At 44.3% G+C, this 22,283-nt stretch overlaps 1 protein-coding gene across 3 annotated transcripts in view; it reads left to right on the plus strand.

Annotated features, from left to right (window-relative positions):
• The window catches only part of RAB7A (RAB7A, member RAS oncogene family), a 77,868-nt gene extending 57,014 nt beyond the window's left edge, over window positions 1–20,854 (plus strand). For 2 of the 3 annotated variants that reach the window (XM_030205249.1, XM_030205250.1), the window contains exons 2-6: window positions 5,563–5,626; window positions 8,944–9,070; window positions 10,234–10,452; window positions 11,573–11,701; window positions 19,520–20,854. In XM_030205249.1, the coding sequence (XP_030061109.1) occupies window positions 5,574–5,626; window positions 8,944–9,070; window positions 10,234–10,452; window positions 11,573–11,701; window positions 19,520–19,615 (624 nt within the window). In that variant the 5' untranslated portion in view covers window positions 5,563–5,573 and the 3' untranslated portion in view covers window positions 19,616–20,854. The remainder of the gene's footprint in view (window positions 1–5,562; window positions 5,627–8,943; window positions 9,071–10,233; window positions 10,453–11,572; window positions 11,702–19,519) is intronic. The other variant, XM_030205248.1, reaches the window with a different exon arrangement.
• The last annotated feature ends 1,429 nt before the right edge of the window (window positions 20,855–22,283 follow it).

Here is a 22,283-nt window from a genome sequence, read left to right on the forward strand (position 1 = left end):
TGGCCAAAAGTTACCTGACCCCCTCGCAATCTCTAGAATATTTGGGGGCCAGGTTCGACACAGCCTTGGGCTATGTGTTTCTTCCCGAGCAAAGGCAGTTCAAGCTTCAGAATCAGGTCCGTCTGCTCCTGAGGATGCCTCGCCCGCGAGCTTGGGACATTGTCCAGCTGTTGGGATCGATGACGGCCACCTTGGAAGTGGTGCCATGGGCGAGAGCGCACCTGAGACCTCTACAGTATTCTCTATTTCAACGATGGTCTCCAGTATCTCAGGATTCTCAGTGCACACTTGCTTGGCTCCCTGCGGCCCGCCTCAGTATGAAGTGGTGGCTCTCAGACAGCATGTTGCGGCAGGGAATGCTGCTGGCGCTCCCCGATTGGTGCCTAGTGGTGACAGATGCCAGCCTGAAGGGCTGGGGCGCACATTGCCAGGGGAAGCATGCCCAGGGTCTGTGGACACCCGATGAGTCGGAGTGGTCTATCAACCGCCTGGAGTTGAAAGCGGTGTTTCTGGCTTTTCTGGCCTTTCAAGTGACCCTGGAAGGATTGGCTGTCCGAGTGATGTCGGACAACATGACAGCAGTGGCCTACATAAATCGACAAGGCGGCACTCAGTACAGAGCTCTAGCCGCGCAGGCTGAACAAATTTGCCACTGAGCCGAGCTGCATCTACAGTCCCTATCAGCAGCTCACATTGCAGGTCAGAGCAACGTGCAAGCCGACTATCTAAGCAGGCAATCAGATCGATCCAGCGGAGTGGGAACTAGCAGACGATGTATTCCTGCAGATATGTGCCAAATGGGGCAAGCCAGTGATGGATCTTATGGCGACCAGTTCCAATGCCAAAGTCCCGTGCTTCTTCAGCAGACGAAGGGATCCTCGCTCTGACGGGTTGGATGCCTTGGCTCAACCCTGGCCCCTGGGTTTGGTGTATGTCTTCCCTCCGTGGGCCTTGATAGGGCGAGTGCTCCTGCGGATTCGGCTGCATCCAGGAGAAGTGGTGCTCATCGCCCCGGATTGGCCCAGGAGGCCTTGGTATGCGGACCTCCGACAGATGCTGTTGGAGGCTCCCTTTCCGTTACCTCTGGTTCCGCACCTGTTGTCACAGGGTCCGGTGGCCATGGAGGGCGCTGCCGCTTTGGTCTTATGGCATGGCGATTGAGAGGGCGCAATTGAGAGACAAAGGCTACTCAAGGTAATTTCCACTCTCCTGCAGGCCCGTAAGCGCTCCATTTCTATAGCTTATGCCAGTATTTGGCGCCAGTTTGAAGTCTGGTGTGTTTCAAGAGCGCTTTCTCTGTTGCGGGCTCCTGTCTCGCCAATTCTGGACTTTTTGCAGAATGGTGTACACAAAGGCTTGGCCTATAATTCCCTGCGGGTGCAAGTAGCAGCATTGGCCTCCCTGCGTGGTAAGGTTGAAGGCATGTCCTTAGCTGCTCATCCAGATGTGGCACGGTTTCTTAGAGGGGTGCTTCGGCTCCGTCCTCCCTTGCGGGCACCTTGTCCAGCTTGGAACCTGGGGTTAGTATTGAAGGCCCTTCAGGGGGCTCTCAGAGCTCCAGGCGCTGTCCTGTAGAGACCCTTTTCTGCAATTCTCAGAGTCAGGGGTCACGGTTCGGACCGTGCCTTCCTTCATGCCTAAGGTGGTTTCAGCGTTTCACCTAAACCAGCCTGTTTTTCTTCCCTTCTTTGTTGAGGAGGAGTTTCCAGATTCATTTGGGCAGTTGCACCTTTTGGATGTGCACAGGACTCTGTTGCAGTATCTGCGAATTACAAATTCTTTCAGGACCTCTGATCATCTTTTTGTGCTGTTTGCAGGTCCTCGCAGAGGGTCTTCAGCGTCTAAAGCCACTATTGCCCGTTGGCTCAAAGAAGCTATCTTTTCAGCATATCTGCTGTCTGGCCGGGCTCCGCCTGAAGCCTTTAAGGCACATTTCACAAGAGCGATTTCCTCTTCCTGGGCGGAAACTGGAGCACTATCTCTTAATGAGATTTGCAGTGCTGCAACATGGGCTTCTAAGCTCTCTTTCGCCCGACATTACAGGCTGGATGTGGCTGCCAGGAGGGATGCGCGTTTTGGAGCACAGGTGCTAGCGGGTGGTGTGGCTTGTTCCAACCCTATTTAGGGATTGCTTTGTTACATCCCATACGTAATGGCTTCATCTGCTTGATGACAAGGAAGGGAAAATTAGGTTCTTACCATGATAATTTTCTTTCCTTTAGTCATAGCAGATGAAGCCATGAGCCCTCCCTGTATGATTGTCTGTATTGCAGTGATTCTGATTTTAGGTGCTGTTCTTGTTTCCTGAAGTTATATTCCTTCCTTGGGGAGTCGGAAAACAGTCTTCAGGATTCTTGTTATAGGAGGATGAGTTCATTCCCTCCAGTTCATGTTTTGGGAGGATGAATTTATTCCCTCCAGGAGGATGCAAGTATTCCCTCCGTTTATACAAAGTGGAGGATGAGTTCATTCCCTCCTTTTGTGAGTTCATGCCCTTGTTAAGGGGCCATCGTTCGCTGTGAGGAAAGTTCATGTTATTCCCATTGCGGTTTGCCATACTGCTTTGGAAGCTTCAAATACTGAAGAGGCAGTGGAGCTAGCTGGCCATGAGGCACTGTGAAAAGTTGAGTGCTCTCTATCTCCCCTTGCTGGTTGATGGACACAACCCATACGTAACGGCTTCATCTGCTATGACTAAAGGAAAGAAAATTATCATGGTAAGAACCTAATTTTCCCATCCTGTTGGTTTTTTTGGCCACTGCCACACACTGGGTAGAAGATTTGTGTGCAATTCTAGTCACCATAGCTTAGATCTAGCAGAATTAGAAAAGATTCAAAAAAAAGAGCAACCAAAATTAAAGGGATGGAACTCTTCTCATATGAGGAATGGCGTAAAAGGTTAGGACTCTTCAGCTTGGAAAAGAGATGCTGGTGGGGGGGGGGGGGGGGGGGGGGGATATGATAGAGGTCTACAAAATACCGAGTGGTGTAGAACAGGTAAATTACTTTTTGAAAGAATTTAAAAAAAAAAAAATACAAAATAGGGGACACTCGAAGTTACATGATACTAATTTTAAAAATGAACAGGAGGAAATATTTTTTTATTCAATGAATAAGGAGCTCTTGAACTCATTGCCAGAGATTATTGTAGCAGTGGTTAATATATTTTGGGTTTAAAAAAGGTTTGGACAAGTTCTGGAGGAAAAGTCCATTGTCTGCTGTCGAAATACATGGGGAAAGCCACTGCTTGTCCCTGGGATCAGTAGCATGAATCTTGCTACAATTTGGGATTCTGTCAGGTAATTGTGACCTGAATTGGCCACTCTTGGAAGCCGGGATACTGGGCTAGATGGACCATTTGGTCTGGCATGTCCTGCCATCAAATCAGCTCATTCTTCAGGTACTCCTCCATTTTGTTGAAGTCGGCATGCTTAAAATCCTGGACTTAGAATTTTGTTTGCACTCTCCTTTAGCTCTTTTATGAAACCATACTTTGTGGTGATCAATGCTGCCCAGGTGAACATCAACCTGGGCGTTACATGCTTTCTCCATTTGTGAGCATAGGATCCAGCATCACCCTTCTTTTCCTGTGGATTCTGTCAACATTTGTGCATAGCACTTTGAAAGGCATCTGAACTTGGCAGATGGGACTTTCCAATCTGTAGGTGGTTGAAATCTCCCAGCAACAGCACCTTCCCCCCCCCCCCCCCCCCCCCCCCCACTTTCATGCTCAACTTCTATGAACAGGTCTTTATCTAGCTTCTCCGTTTTATATTGGAGGTTTGTAGGCAACACTTGTGTGGATAGAGGTTCTTCTTTCTAAGACAATTCATATTTCTGCTGCTTTTACCTAGAAATCAACCCTGTATGAGCTTTCATATCATTTTAATGGCGTTCATTTTCTTTTTCTTTTTGAACTTTATTGTAAACCACTTTTGATTATTAGGTGGTATTCAGTTGCTTTAATTTTCATACAGAGCTCATCCTCCTTTTCAACTATCTCTTTCCTAAAAAGATTATAGCATGGTATGGTTGTGTCCCAGTCAAGAGTCATTGAACCATGTCTCTGTGATAGAAACAATTTCATTCTGCCTGTAACAGGGCTTTTGCAGATCATGAACTTTATCGCATAGACTGCAAGCATGTCCAGTTAAGTTGTCTCGATTCTTTTTGCCTGGTCTCCCCTTCTGCATTGTTGCAATTTTATTGCTGAAATGGTTTATTTTATTTTTCCCACTGTTGTCACTTTTGGTTTTGGTGGGTGTGACTTGCTGAATTTACCTGATTCCATTTTTCACCTAATTTAAATGGCTAGAAATATAGTGTCTGAATTTCTCACTAAGGGTCCTTTTATCTGCCACAGAAAGTAGCCCATCATTAAAAAAACAAAATAGCCTTTTGTTTTTCCACATTTTAATAGAAAGTTGCTTGATGTACCTCTTTAAACCTTGGCTGAGCCCTGTTTAGGATTTGGAGTGGAGGAGTGGTCTAGTGGTTAGAGCACAGGTCTTGCAATCCAGAGGTGGCCGGTTCAAATCCCACTGCTGCTCCTTGTGATCTTGGGCAAGTCACTTGACCCTCCATTGCCTCAGGTACAAACTTAGATTGTGAGCCCTCCTGGGACAGAGAAATATCCAGTGTACCTGAATGTAACTTGCCTTGAGCTACTATTGAAAAAGGTGTGAGCAAAATCTAAAATAAATAAAATAAAATAATTTCTGAGATGAGTTAAGGCCGCAACTGCATGAGACCTTAAAAAAACAAGCAAAACAAAACAGCGTCACCTAATCCAGTAGCACTTAGATGCCAAATGATTTGAAATCCTTAGGTGGTTATGAGGAGAAAGAGTAATTGTGGATCGTGCTCACTGTGTATTTGTTGTGGAAACTAGTTCTCTTCTGATAGAATTCTATACAGACCACTTTGGTATTGAAGGAAGGGTAGGAAATGGTTATTATATGGACACTGTGCCTGGCTGACAGGATCATGATGGCTATTTTTTTTTTGTAAGGGGAAGTTTGTGTCCTCTTAAAACCTCAATCTGGCTTTCATTGTAGCAGCTATAAAACTTGTAGCGAGCTGGCTATACAAGTTCAGTACAATGCACTTATGGGTTACATACAGTGGGACTGTACAGGTCCTGCCAAGATGTGAATTCTGGATTTCCCTAATTTTGTATAACAGTGTTGTATAACACTTGTGCTGTAGAAGTTGGGAAGATGAGCAATAATCGTTCTAGATCTCTGGATGAATTCCTACTGAACAAGCTATTCTGATGCTTTATTGTTATATCCTGGTTGAATTTTGGAAATGGATTTACCAGTTTCCAGACATTTTTGTATCTACATATACTTATGGTACCTACCTGCAGTCGGGCAGAGCTTCCATTTTTGTAGTATCTCAGACTGCATGTAGGAGGATTTCATTTTCATGTTTTGAGCTAGCAGTGATTCTCTTCTGAATGAACAGTTGGGTCAGATTTGCCTGAAAGTCTTTGAGTGATGACCAGTACAGCCAATATCACAAGTACACATACAGATGACTCTTCTGTTTTTCTTTTAGAGTTGTGAAAGATGACATCCAGGAAGAAAGTGCTGCTTAAAGTCATCATCCTAGGAGATTCAGGGTAAGTAGTAAAACTCCTGCACTGTGTAGAGGTACTACATTTCTTACAAGTCCTAGATTAAACCTTCAGACTTTAGACCTCACAGAAATTCTCAGTGCTCGGTACTAAAATACTTGTAGCCTTGAGTTAGAGCTCAATATTCTTCCAAGTGAAATAACAGATGAAGGATCTAAAACTTGTTTTAGTTGTGTTTTGGGGATAGTCTGAGGATAAAGGGGAGAAGACAGACTGAGATGCTGTAATCACATTTCTTGCTGATTCAAAATCCAAGCAGAAAAATTACTTGCCTTGACAAACTTTCTCAAGGCACATTAAAAATTCAGGTACAGTTAGTAGGTCCCTGCCACAAGTCTTAAGTCTGTCGTATGTCTAGCAGTGAAGGAGGATATTTGACTTGCCCAAGTTCACAAGGAGCATCGATGGGAGAAGTAGGGTTTGAACCATGGCATCCCTTCTAACCACTATACTATTAGCCCTCTTGATGAGAAAAATACCTGAATTTTAACAATGTCCATGAACTAGAGAATGCATACTGCTCTCACAAATTGCATGATTAGCTTTACACTTTCAGTTTTGTTTAAAAAAAACAAGCCAACCCCAGTATAAATACTGAAAGTTGCTTTTGATCTGCTTACCTTAGATATTTGCTAATGAATGCTTTTCAATAGCATTGAGGATTCTATCATCATTGTTCTGGACCAGTTCTGTCAGGTTTATAAGTGAGCAGTCATGCATAACAGGATGGATAAGCTGTTATTACACATCACTATGGCATATGATTGCTGTCTATACATTTTTTTTTTTCTTTGTCATGGTGGTGGTTTTTTTTTTTTTTTTTTTTGATCTTTTGAGGTGTGTGCATTCTAGTTTTGCCTTCTAGGGAAAATCCCTAATGACCCTTTCAGCGACATCACCAATAAAGGGAATGGTGCTGTGTGAGACAAGGAGGTTTGATAACAGACGGCATGATGTCACAAGGCTGAAGCCGGTCTCCACCAAGGAGGTTTTAATTCTCCCCAATGCAGCCGCCACTGCCATCTTGGTACAGCCAAAATAATTTAATTGAAAGGGCAGCAACTTGCCTATTGACATCAGCTCATGTAATAGGCTAGATAGACTCATGCTATTTCCTCTGATGAAACCTCCTTGGTCTGGCACACCCCAGTATTTTTCTGTTTCTAGCAGGTGGTTCAGGTTGGACTGATGCAGAAGATTCCTTCTTAGTAGTCCTCCACAGGGTGCGGTCCACAGCCCTAGAAGTTGTCTTGGCCTAGATGGTGCTCCCAGGGGCTGGTCCTTTACCTCTGATCAAGCACGGAGGTGTATTTTTCCCTCCAGGGCCTCAAGCTCTAGCCAATGGACTTAGCTTGTGAGACCAGTCAGCGGTGGTTCTAAGAGGTATCATCTGGCAGGAGGAGTGAGTAGTTCCCCCCCCCCCCCCCCAACTTCAAAAATAACATACATTTTGAAAGAGAGTGTTGGACTTCAAACAAGCAGGCAATGTTGACAGAGTAAATGTTAAATTTAGTTGATGTAATTTGAAAGGGTTTTTTGCTTTTTTTTGTTCCCTGTCTTGTTAGCTGTAATTCTTTAATCATGCAGGTCTCTTTGGTTTTCTGCACCTTCACAGGACGAGTCTGTGGCTGTGGGAGTTGCTGGACAGGGTTCTCTGGGGCATTAAGCTTATGGGATGCTCTGTCCCCTTCTGTAGAAAGATCTGTTTGTGCTTTCCTAGAGTGGATGTTCTGGTGATGGCAATCACCAAGAAGACAACTCCTGATGGAGGCTGACTTGGCAGTTAAGGATTCACATGATCACAAGAGGTAGTTTTCTCAAGCAGGCCTTTGGTGATTTGATGTTCAGGTCTGTTTGGCAGGTATGGGGCTAAGATCCTCTTGTGGTGGTCACAGCAATTGCCTGCTTTTGCTGGAAGCATCTGGATGGGAGCCTGAGATGGCCTTTGTGGCAGATGTCCTTTTATGACCTGCTACATATCTGTTTTCACTTATGGTGGCTGTTATGGTAGCATGTTGATGGCTATGGCTGCAGCATTGATCAGTAGATGCAGCCTCTAAGTAGGTTGGCGTTTCAGGGTCATGTGTTCAGTAAACTCTTAAATACTAATTACTTGGGTGAGACTTGCCCGAGCAGTCTGGATCTCAGCAGTGGGGTTATGGGGCCCTTTCTAAGGAATGGGCTTAGTACCAGCAAAATATAAAAGTTGCCTGAACAAGGTAAGGCTAGCAGTGATGCCCTTTTGAGGCAGTGGGAGTGCAAGGAATGGGCTGCCTTCCACTGTGGTCTAGAGAGCTCCACAGGAATGGGGAGGGAAGAAGTTGCTGTGGGATTCCCGTGGGAATGGAGGAAGTGGTCATGGCATTCCCACAGGAGTATAGACAAAATATCTGGTCACTCCAGCCTGTGTCTTCATCAGAAAGAGATTCTGGAAGGTCTGCAGGTACATTACGTGAGGGCTTAGGTGTGGTCACCTTGTTGGAGGCTGACTGTGAGCCTGGAGGGCATCTGTAGGACAGAGACTTGATCCTTGGTGCACTCCTTCTGTTAAAAACACGGGATTGATGTCTGAGCCAGAGAGGATAGTGCCCTTGGAAGTGCTGTTGGAGAGAGTGGTAGGTAGATGCTTGGTTACATCTGTCAGTTTGGATTAGTCTAGCAGAATGTAAAGGAAGGTGAAATTGACATAGAAAAACAAAACAAATGAAGGCAGGTAAAGACCTTATGGCCTATCCATGCTATCTACTATCCCATCCTCTCCCTTAAGAGATCCTATGTACTTGTTCCAGGCTTTTTTGAATTCAGATAGTTTTCCATCTCCACCTCTGCTGGTAGGCCATTCCACAAATTCATCACCCTTTCTATGAAGTAGTATTTCCTCAGGTTACTTCTTAGTGTCTCTCTTCACCTTCATCCTATGTCTCATTCCAGAGCATTTATCTTTGCCTGCTCATGTTCTTTCACCGATTCCTGCTGGACCAGTCCAGGTTCTCATGTCTGTTTGCCTCTATGCATATCTCTTCAAGGGTGCTATAGTTGTGGGATTTTTCCCTTTTTTAGGAAAGTTTGCAGCACTCCTTATACTATTGATGTGACTAGAAAGCCCAGATCTCTGCCTCTGTTTGCTGGTAGGATACTGTAACCTGTTGGTCTGGACTGGTCTAACAGAAATCGGAGGTAAAATAGCAGGTAAGGACAAATTTCAGCTTCTATAGCAGACAGTTGTAAAATAGGCAACATTGCCTTTATATCAAATCTCTGTGACGACAATTCTGATTTGCTTTGCTCCTGTTTTCTTACAGGGTAGGAAAAACTTCACTTATGAATCAATATGTAAACAAGAAATTCAGTAATCAGTATAAAGCGACAATAGGAGCCGACTTCCTAACGAAGGAAGTGATGGTGGATGACAGGCTGGTCACAATGCAGGTAACTGCTATACTCTATTGGACTAGAAAGCTGTGCATGTGGGTGAACAGTGTGTAGTCTTGCAGAGGCCCATGGAAGACATTATAGATAAGAGCTTCTGTTATACTCTACAGGTATACTTAATATAGTAGCATAGTAGATGATGGCTGATAAAGACCCGTACAGTCCATCCAGTCTGCCCAACAAGATAAACTCATAGCATAAGGTATGAGGTTTATCTTCCCTTGATACATACGTCCCTTGATTTCTAGCTGTATCCAGCCCATCCAACAAATCACAAAGGGGACCGAAGGTACTCATTAAATACAGGGAACAATAAAGAACCTTGGAGCACACAAATGGACACAAACCTGTCTGCAGCCTGTCAGACAAACAGCCAAACCCTGACTCCCACTTCCATAGTGCACCAAATGGTCTACTAAAATAGAAAGGATGGCTGATTGTGTTGAATACGGAAGAAATAATAAAATAAATATGAATAAATAAAAAGTTATATACACAGATATAGGCGCACACACACTCATATCTATACACACTTAAAACAGCATGAATAACTGTCCCAGCAGGACATCCAAATCATCCACAGTACTCCTTAGCTGTGCCAGGGGGGAGCCTGATGCACTGTAGGTTTGTAGGGGGATGTTTTCTGCCACTGCTTAAAATTTATTTCAAACTCAGAGCACATTAACTGTTGGCTTGTATAGGAACTAGGGGGCCAGGTGCTTAAGTTATGCTTATATTTGTAGGCCTGCCATTTGCCTAGATTGATTTATGAGCCTAGTACTGTAAATTAATGCTAAGCTCTTAACTTCCCCCCCACCCCTAACTCCAGCTCTGTTACCACCCCATTTTTATGCTCTTAAATTTAGGAGTTTAGTAAAATTTTGAGTATAAAAGTTATGCACTTAGCCATGTTAAATTTTCAGAGGCCAGTTTTTAAGAGTATAACTGTCAGATCGTTTGAATATTAGGCCCTAGATTTATATATACTTGGAAACCAGAGGTGCCATTATTGAAAACGTGGAAACCAATGTGCCGATGATCAAAGATAAATGCGAGTGCTAAAGGCCACTAGTTGCCTGCATTTATCAGAGCGGCATGATGAGAGGACCCAGGATTGATTGTCGTATGGTGAATCTGCTGTTGCTTTTTCTGGCCTTCAGATATGGGACACAGCAGGACAAGAACGGTTTCAGTCTCTGGGGGTAGCGTTCTACAGAGGGGCAGACTGCTGCGTCCTGGTATTCGATGTGACTGCACCCAACACCTTTAAAACGCTTGACAGCTGGAGGGATGAGTTTCTTATTCAGGCCAGTCCAAGAGATCCTGAAAATTTCCCGTTTGTTGTCCTGGGAAACAAGATAGACCTTGAAAACAGACAAGTAAGTTTTCAATCGGACATCGGTCCTTCAATTGCTAAAATGTTAATTTACATTCTGAAACTGCTTGTACTTCAAGTATGTGTAAGTGTGTTTCTTGCTGCAAGGAGAATATAGGACCACTTAAGCTACTTTAAAAAGATTGATTAAAGTTCTAGTTCAGCTTTTTGAATTATGCAACTGTTACCACAGCTCTTGCTTATAAGGTTAACTTCCCATTCTGCCCAGGTCACGTGAATTGCTGTTTTAACAGCATACATTTCTTCCCCTTACATCACAGCCCGTTCTGAATCTGGGCTTTTACAGGGGGAAATGAATTTACACAACCACACTGCTCTGGAACAACCAAAAATTGTAAATGGCAAATTCTCGACTAATACTTTTCTGAAACATTTTTCAAATTGATTGTTTTTGCCAAATGAAAATGCATCCGTATCATCACTTTCTACATGTGCTTAGTCTTGTGCTTCCTGGATAACTTCACTTGTATGTGTTTGAAGGCACATTGTGGTTTACATCAGCACTGCAACACACATAGAATGGATTTTAAGCAACATCCATAGTACATGTTCTTTAGGGTTTTTAATTTTTTTTTTTTGTTACATTTGTACCCCGCGCTTTCCCACTCATGGCGGGCAATGGAGGGTTAAGTGACTTGCCCAGAGTCAAAAGGAGCTGCCTGTGCCGGGAATCGAACTCAGTTCCTCAGGACCAAAGTCCACCACCCTAACCACTAGGCCACTCCTGTGTGTGAATATTTCTTCATAAGACAGCGTCTTCTGAACTAGAAATTATACAGTACAATTGTAGTTTAAAAAAATTAAAAATGCTTTCCTGTCTAAGCCAGTGTGTCAGAGGATATCCCATTCTTGGTTCCACTGGATCTGCATCTATCTGTTAGAATATTTTTGCTGCAACACGAACCAAACCATGGGTTTCCAAATTATCTTCAGGATAACTAAATTATCAAGTGTGTCCAAATATCAGAAATATGTCTAGGATGAAACCCTAAAGGCCCTGACTATTGCTGTGTATAGCTTTAACTGGGCTGGCAATTGTTTTCACCTGTACTGTAAAAAGATGGGAACTTGCTCAGAATAATCATGCTTTTCTCCATAACCAGGTTACTACAAAGCGAGCGCAGGCATGGTGCAACAGCAAAAACAACATCCCATATTTTGAAACGAGTGCCAAGGAGGCAATTAACGTTGAACAGGCTTTCCAAACCATTGCACGAAATGCACTTAAACAGGTAGGAAGCAGAAATGGCCTTTACCAGACACCCTCTGGTGGCTGTTCAGTGAACTACAAAATTTAGGTTTAAAACTGGTATGGGATTTGTTTTGATTCTGTCATACTTCATCATTACTTTAATCATTAATTTAGTCAGGTTGTGCTTAACTTTTAAACATCCAGGGTATTTTTGTTCCTTTTACTGTGATTTTCACGCTCAATAAAACTGAACTATAAAAGGCAAGACATGGTGAATACATTCATCTAATATGTAGAAGTTAGTCCACTGGAATACAGAGAAATAAGTCAACAGCCAAGTTGTAGGTGAGGCTTTTTTTTTTTATTAAATGTAGTACATTTTTGTGAGCTATGTGGATTGTAAGATTGCCATTGAGATGCCTGTAGCATAAATTCTGTTGGGCCCTAGAGAAGGCAGGGATGGAAAGGGAATGGGACTTAGTATACCGCCTTTCTGTGGTTTTTGCAACAACATTCAAAACGGTTTACATACTTATTTGTACCTGGGGCAATGAAGGGTTAAGTGAATTGCCCTGAGTCACAAGGAGCTGCAGTGGGAATCGAACCCAGTTCTCCAGGATCAAAGTCCACTGCACTAACCACTAGGCAGCTACTCCACATATCTTTTGAGGAGAATTCTTTGTAGATGTTTTTTTTTTCTGTGATAGCTGTGAAACATAACACCCTTTGGCACACTTCTTGTAGATTAACTCACATAACCTACAAAAACAGTCTGTTTTGTCCTCTAGCTAACCTGCAACTAATAAAAATAGATTGTTGGAACTGTTTAGCTCAAATGTACCAATTTTGCTGTATCAACTGCAGGCATTCTTAGGAAAGTGTTTTCCATGTTCCAAGATGCTAACTTTTTCCTGGATTTAAAATTTGTTTGTGTTCTCAAACAATTCATAAGATTGAGCAGCAGCATGGAAGCTACTGTACACTGCACCTGCTGCTTCCAAGAGTTGCATCCTAATAGGGCAGTGGGCTGAGCTAGAAAAGCCAGGGTTCAGATTCCATTGATTGCTCTTTGTGTTAAATCAATTAACTTTCCAACTCCTTGGGTGTAAACTCAAGGAAACATCTGCTGTAGCTATATGTAGTATGTGTGAACTACTGAAAGGTATGAACTAAATCAGAATTCCTTCTACCATTCCCCTATTAACTAGGGGAGAGCAGACTATGGCCTGGGGTGGGGGAGGGAAGGTGTATATTGACCTTTATTATTCAGAGGCAGGGAAAGGAGAGAAGATGAGGGAGAGGATGTGTAGATGAGCTGCATGAGGAGAAAAGTGGGGCATAAACATGGAAAGAAAGAGAGACTTGGCAACCTTTATACACAGAAGGCCACGTGAACATCAGGCTGAAACATTACATGATATCAGAACTGGAAATGCACAGAGCTCCGTAGATCTGTGATAGTAACTAAAACTGAGGGCAATGAACTGCTACTGTTTTATATGGGGAAAAACCTTTGAGCTACAGTATTAAAATTGCCCAAACTCTGAATGTGTACAAACAGTACAGAATGCTACTGTGGGTCTTGGGCAGTGTCCGTAAGTTTGATCATATAAAGGCAACTGTTAGTGATTTGTGTTTAGGATTTACCTCACTCTTGATGATGGCACATAGGTTGGCTGGAGTTCATAATAGCTCCACCTAACAGAATACTAAAGATGTTTTTAAAGAGTTTAGAATGAACCTGCCCCATTTGTGATGGGAAAAGACGCAGGTGATGGCCGTCTGGTTAGCCCCTCACTTTCATTGTCATCTATATCAGACTAATGGGTTGTGTCCATCTACCAGCAGAAGGAGACAGAGAAAATAGTTCCAAGTATACCGCCCCTTAAGGGTATCGTGCAGTCTGGAATGTTCAGTATTTTCTGTCTCCTAGCGGATGGTGGACGGATCGTGCAGCTGCTCTGGATTGCTGGCTTGTAGCTCCTATCCCAGATTCTTCTGGTGACAGTGGAGCCAGGGGTGTGCTGGTAGCCATGTTGGGGCTAGTTTTAGATGATACTCAGTGGTCCTGAATTCCTCATCTGCCAGCTAGGGTGATATCCAGTGACTCTGGTTCCGTCCCCTGGCTGTCTTTCTAGCAGGGTGATGGTTGATTGTGGTATGGAGTAACTTGTCTCCCCTGTGGGGTTCTTCTCTTCTGTGGTGGTAGGTATATCTGAATTTCTGCCTCTGAGGTAAGCCTTTATTTATTCCTGTCACTAGTGAAGAAGGTTGTTTTTCCTTCTTTCTCTTTACCTGATTTATTTTCCCGTCTTTGGCAATGTATTCTAGGGGGCCGCTTGTGAAGTTTCTTTGAATTTCGCTGGCTGGCATCTGAGTCTGATCTTGGACCCTTCCGAGCTGGTACCAGCTGCTTTTTTTTTTTGTTTTTGTGGGGCACGGCTCGTGTCTGGATCACGAAACTCAGTTGTTTTTCTCCTCTTCACGGTCCTAGACGGTGGCTGGTTCGGAGGGCGGCCCCGTTGCTGGAACTTGTACCTTTGAGGTTTGGAGGTCTTAGTCTGCTAGTTCCAAAGTGGGGGAAGTCTCTCCCTGGCTCTGGTTGGCTGCATGCTCGGTCTTTTTAGTCCAGGGCTATTTTTTCATTCCTGTCAGCCTTACGCAGCTATTGGTCAGTTCTTTTTCAGACCGTCCGGTCTCTGCTGCTTCTGGCATCTTGCTTGAGACGCCCCTGCTATTTGATTCTTGTTTTGGTAGCAGTTTTTCTTTTCATTAGGGAGGTTTTGGTTCTCTCATTCCCGTGGATCCCTCCTGTCTGCAGGGTATTTTCTTTCTGGTGGGGGTCCGAGTTACCCTTGGTGTGCAACTGCTAGCTCAAATCCCTCTTCTGAGTGCCCTCGGGAGCGCCAGTGTTTTGCTTGGACTCAGTTCAGTGTCTCTTTACGGGAATGTGCCTTTTTAGGACTAGTTTGCCACAGCTGTTCCTTGCTTCCCTTGCTTTTGGGCGGGAGTTTTAGCCTGGCACAGGTGGATTTTGCCTTTTCTAGTTTCAGGCGCCTTTCTCCTGGCACATTTGGCACTCCTTCCTTTTTCTGTAGGGGGCGCAGTTCTTTCCTGCTGAGCAGATCTATTGCTGTGCATCTGGATTATCGCCTCTTAGCTCTGCGCTTTTCTCTACTTTTCTGCAGGGAAGTGGCTGTGTTCTAGATCTGGAGTTTGACTCTCCCTTAGCTGGTTTTTCCTCAGTTTGGTGTTAGTGGCCAGCTTCCTCTTTGTTCCTGGCCTGGCGAGAGTTGTTTCTTCCTCACAGCCTTACAGCTGCATTTTGTTCCCTATGGTCTGAGGATTCCAGCTCCATGATGCTTACCTCCGTCTTGGGCGGGAGTTCTTTCTCTATGTTGACTGCTGCTCCGTATCTGTTGCCTAGGAGGGTGGTCGTTGTGGCTCAGAGACCACTTGAGGGCCAAGAGTGTCTCTAGGGGCATGAGGCTTTCTCTTCTTGTAGTTTTAGTCCCTCTGGGCCAGGGGAGTGCAGGGCCAGGTCTGCATTTCCACAAATTGTGCTCCTTTCCTGTTGTCCTTCTGGCAGCACCTTCTTCTCTGGCTGTTCCCCGGGACTCCCATCTATGCATTTTGCATGTTGAGCGCAGCTCCATCGCTGCATGTTGAGCACAGCTTCATTATTCCATGCAGTTCCACCGTTCCATGTTGGGCATGGCTCCATCGCTGCATGCCGGTCACAGTCCCAGGTTGGCTTTAGCTCTATCGCTGTATGTTGAGAACAGCTCTATCATGGCATGTTGAGTGAAGTTCCTTCACTGCTTATTCTGCAACCTTTCATCTCTGCATATTGAACGCAGTTCCATTGTCACATGTGTAGTTTTCTCTGCAGGTCTCGACGTGGGGCACAGTCCTGTGCATGTAGAACACAGCTCTGTGTCTGCCTGTGGAACGCAGCTCCACCGCCTGTTGGAGTGTAGCTCCATCTCTGTATGTTTAGCACAACTCTTCTGTGCAAATTGGGTGACGTTCCAGGGTGGTATGTGGAGCACAGCTCTGTGACTGCAGGTGCTATACAGCTTCATGTGTGCGTAGGGAGCGCAGCTCCTTGCCAGTGTCAGGAGCGCAGCTCCTTGGTCTGCGTTTTATACATAGCTCCTTCAGTTCTGCAGGTACCTCTAACATCCAGCTCTTTCAGTGCGGCACTGCTCATCCTGTCTGTCTGAACTCTCAGCTTCTCTGCTTGTTCAGTGCATTTCTATCATTGCCAGAGGTGGGCAACTCTTTCTCTGCACATGGTGCGTGGCTCAGTTTGTGTGCTTTGAGTGCAAATCCGTTTGTTCTCATTGAGCATGGATCCTACTCTGCCTGATGAGCACAGCTTCTTTTCTGTCCTTTGAGCACAGTTCAGTCTCTGACTGTGGAACAAATTTTCACCTTTGCCTGTTGGGCACTTTCACCTTGTCGATCAACCCCAGCTTTTTTCTGTGGGTTGGATACAGTAACTTCTCAGCAGCTGTGGCATACCACAGTTTAGACTGCTAGACAAGGCTGTCTTGTCTCCTGTTAGCTACCATTCCTGCGGCACCTTTTCTTGCCGTAGCTTCTTGGTGGCTGGCGAGAAGCTTCTCCATTGCTGGAGTTTGAATTAGTCATAAGTACATAAGTAGTGCCATACTGGGAAAGACCAAAGGTCCATCTAGCCCAGCATCCTGTCACCGACAGTGGCCAATCCAGGTCAAGGGCACCTGGCACGCTCCCCTAACGTAAAAACATTCCAGACAAGTTAAAATGCGGAATTTTTCCAAGTCCATTTAATAGCGGTCTATGGACTTGTCCTTTAGGAATCTATCTAACCCCTTTTTAAACTCCGTCAAGCTAACCGCCCGTACCACGTTCTCCGGCAACGAATTCCAGAGTCTAATTACACGTTGGGTGAAGAAAAATTTTCTCCGATTCGTTTTAAATTTACCACACTGTAGCTTCAACTCATGCCCTCTAGTCCTAGTATTTTTGGATAGCGTGAACAGTCGCTTCACATCCACCCGATCCATTCCACTCATTATTTTATACACTTCTATCATATCTCCCCTCAGCCGTCTCTTCTCCAAGCTGAAAAGCCCTAGCCTTCTCAGCCTCTCTTCATAGGAAAGTCGTCCCATCCCCACTATCATTTTCGTCGCCCTTCGCTGTACCTTTTCCAATTCTACTATATCTTTTTTGAGATACGGAGACCAGTACTGAACACAATACTCCAGGTGCGGTCGCACCATGGAGCGATACAACGGCATTATAACATCCGCACACCTGGACTCCATACCCTTCCTAATAACACCCAACATTCTATTCGCTTTCCTAGCCGCAGCAGCACACTGAGCAGAAGGTTTCAGCGTATCATCGACGACGACACCCAGATCCCTTTCTTGATCCGTAACTCCTAACGCAGAACCTTGCAAGACGTAGCTATAATTCGGGTTCCTCTTACCCACATGCATCACTTTGCACTTGTCAACTGCTCCTTTTGTGGCTACTTGGCACCTTGGGGGTCTTTTCTCCACAGCATGGCTCTCGACTTTCTTTTTATCTCCTTTTGTTCTCTTGGCTCTGTTCTTTCATCCCTAAGCCCAGGGCGAGCTGATTGAGGGAATACTCTTTCTATGGTTGTACCCCGGTATGCTGCTGCCCTTTTCATGGTTCTCCTGGAGAGACTAGCGCTCCAGTTACTTGGTTCTCTCGACTCTGGAGTCTCTTCTTGTTCTGTGGAGTTTGATTCTCTCACTAGGCGTGGTTCCTGGGCCTTCCTTTCTTCTGTGAAGTGTGGCACACTGTTTGGGGTTGCATACTCCTAGTACTTGTTAGGGTCACTTCATCTGACCATCTTGGACTCAAGGCAGACCGGCAGGTTTGAGAGTTAGTCTTTGTCCTGCCAGGGTTCAGAGAAGTGTGATCCTGGTCTAGGAGAGACAGTTCTTCTCGTTGCTTGGATACGACTGTTGCCTTCCTTCCAAGGTGGGTCCTTTGGCATGAGTATCTTTTGCTGCTTCTTTTACTACTCTCAGGATAGGGGTACGTAATTTTTCTTTTGTTCAGGACGTTTGTTGTACGTCCTACGGCTTCTGTGTTCCATTTTGGTAGCCTGGTGGTTCGGATATTCGAATCCTTTTCTGCTGATCAGTTTTTTTTGCTGTTTGTATAGCTTTGTTGATTTTTCAACCTTCTGCATTCTTTTCTCTCTCCCCCCCCCCCCCCCCCCCCCCCCCCCCCCCCCATCTTTGGGAAACGTCTTTGCTACATCCCATTAGTCTGGACTGGTCTGGTATAGATGACAAAAATTATGCTCTTACCTGATCATTTTCTTTCCTTTAATCATACCAGACCAGTCCAGATGTCCTGCCTAGCTAAAGTCTGTCAGAGTGTTGTTTCCTTTAGGTATCCCTGGCTATTCCACAACGCTTCAATATGCTGGGATGTCCTACAGCACTGCCTACTTCATCTTCTCTCCAATCTCCTGCTACTTGTTGTGCCAGCTCTGTATGACTCCTGTTACTTAGCATCACAGAGTTCTTTCCCCGGATTCAGGGGTAGATCTCTATGTGCTTGAGCAAGCTCAGTAAGGACCATTCCCTCCCGCTTACTTTACTGTGAGGGGAGGTTGCCTTTGGCCAAGCAGGAACAGTGAGGTTCTGCATATTGGCTCCAAGAGTTTGCCTGTTTGGTATTAACTGAGGTTCTTCTAGACTTCAGAGCACCATTGTTTGGCTATTCGAAATACTGAACATTCCAGGCTGCACAATACCCTTAAGGGGCGACTTGGAACTATTTTCTCTGTCTCCTTCCGCTGGTAGATGGACACAACCCATTAGTCTGGACTGGTCTGATTTAAAGGAAAGAAAATGATCAGGTAATAACATAATTATTCCATAGAATGGCCTCCCCTAATTGAGGAGCTGAGGCTAATTTTTTTAAAGCCTTCAAAAGTCTTTCAACCCCCCCCCCCCCCCCCCCAACAGGACTTTGAGATACCTTGGGATGGAAGGGGGGAGGGGAGTGTGCAAACTTTCTGATATAATTAAGGTTAGATATATGGACTTGGATCCCATGCTGGTGTGCGAGGTCTTGCCTGGTTGCGCTAGGCTTGCCTACACTTTTTATGGCATTCCTTTTCAAATATTTTAACTAAACTGCTGTGATGTAGACAATTCATCGGGTTATCAAAAATATTTGGGGGCAAGGGGGGGGGGGAACAAAAGCAAAAATATTATCTAAATAGCGGCAGAGCACATAAAAGGAAGGCCTAGGAGAGGAAACAATTTGGGAGACATTTTAAAAGGCGGGGACTAGAACACAGAGTGTGGGAGAAAGATAGACAGTGTGAAATGGGATATACAACAGCACCCCAGTCCCTCTGTTACCCTCTGCACATTTACCCCCTCTACATCTCTCTCCCACATGTTCACACCGACATTTTTCATCATTCTGTGGTTTATCTTTTGATGGTGGGACCTGGTCTTCCTATAACATGCTGTTTTCTTCCTTCCTTTGCTAAACCATATCCTGCTGCTTGCACATGCACAGAGGTGTAGGGACAGCAAAAGGCACTTCCCTTTTTGATAAACTTACCTAAAAGTATAATGCGTACAAATATACACACCATGCAAATGTCATTAAAAAAAGGAGACTGTCTCTGGCCAGTGCCTCTTGTGGTGACATTGGGGCTCCACCTAGGGGAGGGGGATGGATGAAAAACCATTATGGCGCTATAGTCCCAGTAGAGAGAGACACCCAAAGGAGCAGGAGGAAAGTACAAAGCTAAGAAAAATATGTAACATCCCTGTTCACTCTCTTCTTTCTCTCTTAGGAAACAGAGGTGGAGCTGTACAATGAATTCCCTGAACCCATCAAACTAGACAAGAATGACCGAGCAAGGGCCTCGGCAGAGAGCTGTAGTTGCTGAGGATGAAGTTGAGCTGTCATTCACAAATTGATATCACACTTAGGCCTTCAAACACAAGCCCCTCGCCTGTTTAAAAGAAAACTCTCCTATCTCCAGCTGTGAAAATACAATGAATTGCACATAACCATACCAGGCGCAAATTGAGGCCATTCCTGCTCAGTAGATGTGTGTCCATTCATTTTCATCAAAATGTCACAGCAGCAGACTTTTGTTTTTGTTAGTTTAAATTAAGAATCTTACATTTTGTAATTTAAGCTAATTCCAGGCCTGTCCTGTGGAGATGGAGAACATGTTTCTTTTTAGTCACTCTGTGTATAATAATTAACAGATTACATGAAAAGATTTTTAATTGTGTGTCAGTGAAGGCTTCACCTGGAAAGGTTGGATTTATCCCATTGTCCATTGCAGGCTCAACACTCAAGTCCAACTTAGGTTGAGTTTTGTATGTATCCCTGTTTAATGCTTGTTACTTTTAACTAATCTGATCTTTTTACAGTATCCATGTATTATGTAATGCTTCTTTAGGAAAAAAAATCTTATAGTACATGTTAATATATGCAACCAATTGAAATGTATAAATTAGTATAAGAATAAATTCTTGGTTTACTTGTTTAAGTACTGAAACACAAGTGTTTAGAAATTTTGAAAACGCAACTTGGACTTCACAGTGCTAGTGCTGCAGAATTACAGGTCCACATAGAGGCAGTATTCTCCGTAGCAGAAACAAGAATGATGAAACTTTTTTTTTTTTATTGAAGAATTATAGGAGCCAAACCCCCCCCCCCCCCCCCCCCCAATCCTGTAAAAACTGTTTTTCTGCTATCTTAATTTCAAAGGTTGATTGGCACAACATTGCATGCGGGATGGTTAAATTTAAAAGAGGTATTGTCCTTCCACACCCTCACCCCTCCTTGCTTCCTCACTAACTGTATAGTCTGACCGGAAAGCAGAGAGCGTCTGATGTGAGATGTGTTCCAGTAATTTACCTTCAGAGACTGTTTCCTTCCTCTACCAGTGATCAATGTAGACTCACATCTCTCCTCCCTTGTAGCGCACAGCACAATTTTTTTTTCTTTTAAATGAAAATCTTTGGCAGTTTAGCTCCCATCTGTTCTCCCCGTTGTAGTTTGCTTACATGGTGCACTTCAAACTAGTTTCCAGCAGGTCTACATTCTAGTATGTAGGCTGACGTCCTCTGTAAAGATGAAAATGATGCCAATAAACTTAACCAGAAAGAAAGTGGTCTTGTTTCCTACCTGATTTACCTTCCAGTTTTGTTTTATTTGGCTTGTTTAAACCTTTACTTCAACATGCTTCAGGGTATTTTTGAAAACAATTCCCAGAGGTGGCTAATGGTAAAAAAAAGTTTCTGCTTTTAATAGTAAAGATTTTATCACTTAATCACATACCAAAGACACTCTACCACATGGGTACATCGATCCCAACCTTTGCTCAAAAGACTTGCAGCGTGAAAAGGGGTGTGTTTCAGGGTGCTGTAGGCATTGCTTTCTTGAAAGTTATTGGCAGGCATGCTAAAATTGTAGTGATACCCCTACCTACCAATTTGTGGCTGTCAGTTTGAGCATATGGATGGACATGGTAAAAGGTAGTTTATAGTTTTATTAAATTTGCTGTACTGCTGACAGAGCAGTGTACATATAAAATTAAAAAAAAACAAAAGAACTACAGTATTGATGGGACCAATAATCATACAAGACAAGGCAAAGGGGAAGGAATGGGGAAGTAGATGGTAGGGAGAAGCAGGCTATTGCTGGGGCTCCCAATCATGCCTTCACCATATGCCTTTTACCAGAAAAGCCAGGCTTCTTAGTTGCTCTTAATTTTTTTTTTATTTTTAGATACTGTATTTCCTTCCTCCCCTCAGGGCCAGAAAAACCTTTGACATCCAAATTTTTATCCCATCCCCAGCCATAACCCTGAGAAGAGGTAAGAAATGTCCAGTCAAGGGTGGGTGGAGGATAGAGGAGAGAAATGCCTCTCCTGACACCTCGGGCTTTTTTTTTTTCTCTGCTGACTTGCTTCCTCAGTCCCTCACTCCTTCCATCAACCCTAAGCACAGGAGACTGCAGGAAAAGTTTAAAACAAGCCACAGTTGGGGCGCTGAAACACAAGGCCCACAGAATCAAGACTGTCGCTCCACCCCCACACCTCTTCTGATCCTGCTTGACTTCCACCTGGCACAACCACAGAGTAGCAGTGAGTCAGTGAACAGGGTGCAGGTAAACAAATAAGCAAACAAAAAAAAAAAACCTGTTCTTTGACGCCTGCTCAGCCAGCAGTAAACAAACCCACAGTGACCCTGCTACTGTGAAGTCAGTTGCTGAAGCTTCTCTGAAACCCAACACAACCCCCCCCCCCCTTTCAGGAGGGAATCCGTCCTCCCACATGACAGAAATCCAGTCAGGATACAAATATTCCATTCTTTATTGTAGCAGGGCAATTTACCTCTGTTCCTGCTAAAAGTGATGCAAATTTAACATGAATACACTACCATGTGCTTTGTCACAGCCCAGCAATTTTACAAGCTTCAGAGACTGTTATATCTCCATAGTAAGTCTGTTCTCGCACAGCAAACCCAAATACAAATGAATCTGTCTGGCCTCTGCCACAATCCCCTCTTTCTCCAGTTATTTAGCTTAAAGAATGA

Source organism: Microcaecilia unicolor, chromosome 6, assembly GCF_901765095.1.
Source record: "Microcaecilia unicolor chromosome 6, aMicUni1.1, whole genome shotgun sequence".
NCBI classification, from domain to species: domain Eukaryota; kingdom Metazoa; phylum Chordata; class Amphibia; order Gymnophiona; family Siphonopidae; genus Microcaecilia; species Microcaecilia unicolor.